The 6,152-nt window shown below is 49.8% G+C and overlaps 2 protein-coding genes across 2 annotated transcripts in view; both read right to left on the bottom strand.

The window, feature by feature from the left end:
* Positions 1-150: 150 nt before the first annotated feature.
* Positions 151-3,636, bottom strand: LOC102877933 (monocarboxylate transporter 13). Its single transcript, XM_006922285.3, has 4 exons — positions 3,022-3,636; positions 2,734-2,877; positions 1,448-2,182; positions 151-764 (listed from the first exon to the last, which is right to left on the bottom strand). Exons 1-4 carry the CDS (start codon positions 3,218-3,220, stop codon positions 568-570), a joined length of 1,275 nt encoding a protein of 424 aa, XP_006922347.1. The 5' UTR covers positions 3,221-3,636; the 3' UTR covers positions 151-567.
* A 993-nt stretch (positions 3,637-4,629) lies between these two features.
* BCL6B (B cell CLL/lymphoma 6B) overlaps positions 4,630-6,152 on the bottom strand; it is a 10,140-nt gene continuing 8,617 nt past the window's right edge. The window contains exon 9 of the mRNA XM_025040160.1: positions 4,630-5,512. Coding sequence (XP_024895928.1) covers positions 5,495-5,512 — 18 coding nt within the window. The 3' untranslated portion in view covers positions 4,630-5,494. The remainder of the gene's footprint in view (positions 5,513-6,152) is intronic.

Genomic DNA, 6,152 nt, shown 5'->3' with positions numbered 1-6,152 from the left:
GAGGAAGATCAGTGGGCAAGTGGGAGCAACTGTGGTCCAGAGAGCAGAGTACAGGGTTAAAATGCACAAGGTCACCAGAGCTCTTGGAGACCTCCCCTCCACCTCCCAGCCACGACCCCATCCAGCCAACCCAAGCATACAGGCCCCAGCTCTTTCTGAGTTTCTAATTATTATCTAGTTTTCTTATTCAGTTTTATCTCAAAACGGGCATCCCTCTTTCCCAAACATCTGTCTTCAAAGAAACTTAGTGGGTAACACCAGGGATCACCTGTAAAACATAATAAGTCTCTTGGCCTTTGATTTTCACAGTTGATTCACAGCTCAGTGAAGCAGGCTGAACTCCTGGATCCTGCAGAAAAGGTTGGGGAGCAAAGAAGAGATAGAAGTCCTCAACAAAATACAAAGGGTTGGTATACACATCGCAGGAGCCCTGGGCCTGCTGTGGCAGAAGATAGATCAAGAATAGATTAAGGCACTGTGGTTCTATGGGCATCAAGATGGGGCAGGATGAAAAGACCTAGAGCTGCCAACCTCTGGCTTTTTGGGTCTGACAGCCCCTTATTGAACTCAGTCCTCTCCTGGCCCTTCCTTGGGCAGGGGGACTTTGATATCCAGTGCCTCTGTTACAAAGTCCTGGGGCTTGGAGGTAGGAGCTGGGAAGCAGACGTGGGGCAGAATGATGAGGACTCCACTCCCTGCAAGAAGGAAGGCTCCAGCCACCACAAAAGAAGTTGTGTAGTTGCCTGTCACATCCCGGAGGTAGCCTATGTCCAAGAGAGAAAAAGAATACACATGAGTGATCTGTTGCCTGGGACTGATGACTCAGACACATTTTTGGGTGGAAGGAAGAAAATAATCCTTAATCCATCAGCTTGGAAGAGTTAGAACTGCCAAGGTAAGACTGAATGAGCTTAAGAACTCTCATTTCCCAAGGGGCTTCAAAAGGTAATTTCAGTCACCTTCCCACCTTCAGAAAAGACTTCCAAACCAGCCAGTGAGGATTTGGGGAATCCAGATCAAGTCAGGTAACCTCTGCCTTTTTTTCTGGCAACTGTGGCCTTCCCTTCTATACCTTTGGTTAATGGTTAAGAGGCAAATGTTAAGGGTCTGAAGGTTCTGGCATCTGGAGGCTGGAGAACTTTGGCCAGATAGCTCAGATACTTGAGGGCCAAGGGAAAGGGCAGAAGTGACATCCTATGTCCGGCCAAGTCCAGCTAGGTCCTCTGAAAACCCAAGCTGCAGGCACCCTGCCAAGGGTTTCAAATAGTTCCTTTTAGTCTTTCCACAGCCCCATGGACCCACTTCAGGCTTCCTATGATTGGCTATACAAGCTGTATAGTATACAGTACCAGAGCACAACATTTATATTCACTATAATGTGAATAGTCCCCTGCCTGAATGGTATGACATGGCAGCCCCAGCCACCCAGAAACCCCATTCCCCTTACCTGACAGAGGAGCCCCCAGCAGTCCCCCGATGCTCTCTACCATCTGCACCAGTCCCAGGCCACAGTATATCCTTCCAGTCCCCACCAGTTCAGGCAGCACGGAGAAGGCCACTGGGGTCAGGGCTCCTGATGTGAAGCCATAGGCCACGGCCAGAGTCACCAGGGCTGTGGGAGCCCGAGCCACGGGGAACAGGGCCAGTGACACCCCAGTCACGGTAGTCCAGAGTATCAAGAGTCGTGCCACAGGCCCTGGGACTGTGTCCCCTAGCCACCCAGAAACCACACGCCCCACAAGGTCAGAAATAGCAGCTACTGAGAGTACAAAGGCAGCAGGCAATGGATCCCAATTCAGGTCTTGGAGATGGGCCACGAGGTGCACGTAGGGAATGAAGTAGCCAGTGTTGATCAGGGTAAGGGCAACAGCATAACAGAGGAAGGGTCCATGACGGAGGAGGGAGATGAGTTGGGCCCCAGGGCCACCCATGGCAGGGTCCTCAGTCAGAGAAAGTGGACGGAGGAGAGCACCGCAGGCCACCAGGTGGAGGGAGAGAGCAGACACCAGCAGTAGGGCCCCCCGCCAGGCATAGTGGTTGAGCAGCCATTGGAAGAATGGGGCAAAGGCAACGGAGAGGCTCCCGCCCGTCAGCGCCAGGCCTGTGGCCAGAGACCGCCGGCGAGAGAAGTAACGGGACAGGCAGGCCAGGGTTGGAGTGAAGGTCAAGGCCCAGCCACAGCCTGTCAAATAGGAAGAAATGGGGGTTGGGAGACTCTTAGGAAGTCAGGGGATCCAGTAATCCCAACGCTGTCCAACAGCAGAAGGTAGCACAGACCTGGGTTACAATCCTAGCTTTGATACTTTCTAGCTGTATGACCTTGTGTATTTTACTTAATATCCCAGCCTCAATCTCCTCATGTGCAAAATGGGGGTAATATACTTTATGGGACTATGGAGGTTTGGAGAAAATGTTTGTAAAGTAACTAGCACAGAATTTTGAGTCAGACCTGGGCTCTACCATTTCTGGCTATGTGATCTTCATTTGCCAAGTTGCATATGCTTCTAAAGACTTGCTTCATCTGTAAACAGGATAATATCTATTTCACAGCCATGGTTGCTGACACAGCTTTATAGTATGGAATTCTTCCTTTTACCCTCCAGTCCCACTAGCCCTGGGCTTGCATATTCTGGACTTATCATCTCTGGATTTCCTAATTGCCCCACATGTTTAGATTGTCCAGAGGGCAAAGACTTAGGCATTTGACTTTTCTGCCTGTGCCCAGGGTCTCACCTGAGAGCAGCCCAATACTCAGGTATAGGTGGGTCAAGGAGGTAGCAAAGGAGGCGAGCAGCATTCCCAGAGCAGCCAAGACGCCACCAGCCATGACCACGGGCCTGGGCCCGAACTTCGTGCTCAGGACACTGCCCACTGGGCCTGCGGAAGAGGAAGAGGTACTGTGAGGGGATTTCAGGCGTCCTTTTCCAGCACCCTGCCATCCCTACCCTTCCCCTTTTCTGTCCCCACATCCCCTCCTCCTGCCGAGAGTTGCAGGACACCGAACCCAGGCGCAGCACTCACTTCCAAACTGCTGCACCGCGATTCCTATGGAGGCGATCCAGGACACGCGCGCTGCTTGCTCCTCAAACGCCGCCACAAACTCCACGAAGAAGACGCCGAAGGACCGGAGCACCCCGAACACCAGCGCCGACTGGAAGAACGCTGAGAGCACCACCATCCATCCCCAGCCCCCGTCGGGGGGCTCGGCCCTAAGCGCCATCTGGGAGGAACAGAGCTGTCGCCACCAAGAATCCACCCGGTAGCTGGGCTCAGAAATCACTACCTCTGTCCAGCCAGCCAGCCAGCCAGCCAGCCGGACGGCTTGGGGCTGCTCAGGGGAGGAAAGGGTGGTAGAGAAGGTACTGACGAGTGCTTCAAAGCTGCAGAGAGGCTGCGTGAGGCGCCTGCGCCTTTCTCCTAGCGGGGCGATATTGGTGGAGAGAACAGGCGGGTGGGTGCTTGCCCGGGCGATTAGCGCCCGGGGGCGTGGCTCCGCTGCCCGGCGGCTGAGAATCTAGGTTGGGGTGGGACAGATGGTAGCGTGGGTTCACATTGCGTAGAGGATCCAGGGGGAGGCACTGGGTTTGGGCCACACCCTTCAGGCACGCCGTTCTCCGTATGGATTATTTTTTTTATCATTGCAAGTGTCAGCACCTGGCGTGCTGGGCGAACATCCTCCCAGCTCGCCAATGAGGACGCGGGACTACTGAACAGGGGCGGAGCCAGAAGAGCAGGGCGGGGTTTAGAGTATTGTTCTGGACCCGAGCCTTGAGTGGGGAGCATGCGTAAAGAGGGAACTTTAGGAGGCCGATTGGGTGGACACCACGTGACGCAGGGACGTACGAAGAGGCTGCTTCCGCCTCTTGTTCACCTAGCCCGCCAGTTCGTCCAGATTTCAGTACCAAGACCCGCACATAAGAAGTACATGGGGGTTGGTGGCGGGTAAACTGGTTCAAGAGAGGAAAACATTCATTTGCTTAAATAGGAGCCCAGGAGTTGCAAGGTCAGGTGTGTGGGTGCTGAGGGGTTTTGAGATGAGATTAGACAAAATACCTGACCAAGCTCCTGAGTCCACTAGAATCTAGATGCCTGGAAGACTGAGGGGTTCAAAGGCCAAGGGAAGAGACAAGGGGAATGGGATGTTGGATTCCTGGTGTTCATTTGTGTGATGTTGCTTGTTCCCACTAACAGGAAACCTACAAGTCAGAGACCAAAAATAACCGGGGAGAGGAAGGGCGGGCCTTACCAGCATCAACTACCCCTTCTTCAGTGGTGCTGGAACCTTTTTCTTAGTAATAACCACTTTCTAACCAATTTTTGATCTCATGACTAACTAAAAGAGACAGGCCATGACTATTGGAGCAATTGGACCCTCCTACTTAACCAGTATCCTCCACCTTATGTAGTACTAATGGCTTTGCTGCCTGTTTCTTCCTGATAAAGCTCCCAGGACCTTGAAGCTTGGACTCAAGGGTTAACACCCAGACAAGTGTGTGCAGGAGGGATAGGGAGAGGGAAGCAGTGTGATTTTAAGGAGCATATTAAGTCTTATAATTTTACATGTGAAATAAAAATCATATTCAAAAAACCTTTTTTTAAGAAAAAAGAATAAAAACTTTGGGTGGTGAGAAATATGCCAATGATGTAGAAAATGGTGTGGTGGTATAACATAGTAGTTACGAGCAGTCTTTAGAATTGTCCTTTCAATCATGGCTTCCCTTATTAACGTAGCTAAGATGTTGAACCTCTTAGTTGGCTTCTCTATCTGTAAATTGGGGATAATCATAGCACCTACTTTTTAGAGCTGTCAGGGGAGTTGAATTAAATAACCTATGCATCAAAATGCTTAGTTGAGGGCCTGACATGTCACAGGAAATAAGTAATATTAGCTAGTCTCATTTTCATCAGGGGATATGCTGTAGTGGGAGAAGAAAGGTTTTAGTTTAGTGTCTTTGTTTCATTTTTTTTTATTTGCTTTTTAAAAATCTAATTCAGGTCATGCATTTTAAAAGCCTGAGAAACACAATCTCAAACTGTAAATGTTGGAAGGAACTGCAGAGACCATGTTAATGAACTTATTTCACAGAGTCCAAAAGGAAGGTAACTGATCGGAATTAGTGACCCTTTACCCTCTGCCCAGAGGGAAGAACAGAGCTGTGCACTCAAGACACATACAGGACAGGGGAAAGGATGGGAGAGAAGTATGCACTGGGCAATGGATAGATTTCAAGATACCATTGCTGGAGGAGGGGTGGAGTTGGCATGTTGGCTCTAACCACATAATCTTCTCACTGCCACCTCCAGCCTCTATTGTTCTCATAGGATCCAAGTCCTATCAATTTTCCTTGATGGTGGTGGTAGGGGGTGTCCAGCACAGATTCATCCCCCAGCTTCTTGGTATTATTGGTGGCTTCCTGGTTTCTCCCTGCCTCTTCCACACTTCAGGCAGGAAGTGACTTCAGAGCAGCAGGATGCAGGTGGCTCCGGAGAAGCTTCATGAAGTCACTGGTTCCTACACAATGAGCCGGAAGGCAAGGGCAGGGAAGGGGAGAACAAGGGCCATTTAAAATGTCTGGTGGGATGGGACAGTAGAATGGGCACAAAATCCAAGATGGTATCCAGGAGGGAAAAACCCTCTTTTCCCAGCTTTACCCAGTTCCCATGTCCCCCCAGGCAAGAATCCAGGACACAGCAGGCAGCATAGAGAGGCTTCTTTATTTCATGGTTCTGATCTTGCAAGATCTAACATCCCCACCCCTAGGCTCTCTTCACCTGCACATCCAGTCTGCTTAAAAAAAAAAAAAAAAAAAAAAAAAAATCATTACAAGGCTACAGGGCCCCTTTGGCCTTATCCTAATCTTTTCTGTCCCCAAGGTAACAACTCGTTATTATATTGATGTCTGTCGGAAAGATTTTTTAAAAATTATCTTTGGACAAGAATGAGGAGGAAAAAGGGGCAGGTTCTACATGTAGAAAGTGATAGAAATTATAAATATTTAAGTGTAGTCAACTCCATCAAGAAAAATACTTTTCAAAATCTTCAAGAAAGGAAAGAGAGGCTTGGGCTTCTTAAAATGCAGTATTTTGAGCAAAGTAAGCTACACCCAGATGACTGTAAGAACTCAGCTGTTCTCAGTCACTGGTCTGGAGAC

This window comes from Pteropus alecto, unplaced genomic scaffold, assembly GCF_000325575.1.
Source record: "Pteropus alecto unplaced genomic scaffold, ASM32557v1 scaffold398, whole genome shotgun sequence".
Taxonomy (NCBI): domain Eukaryota; kingdom Metazoa; phylum Chordata; class Mammalia; order Chiroptera; family Pteropodidae; genus Pteropus; species Pteropus alecto.
Note: the sequence above shows the minus strand (reverse complement) of the source record. Positions and strands in the feature narration are given on the sequence as shown.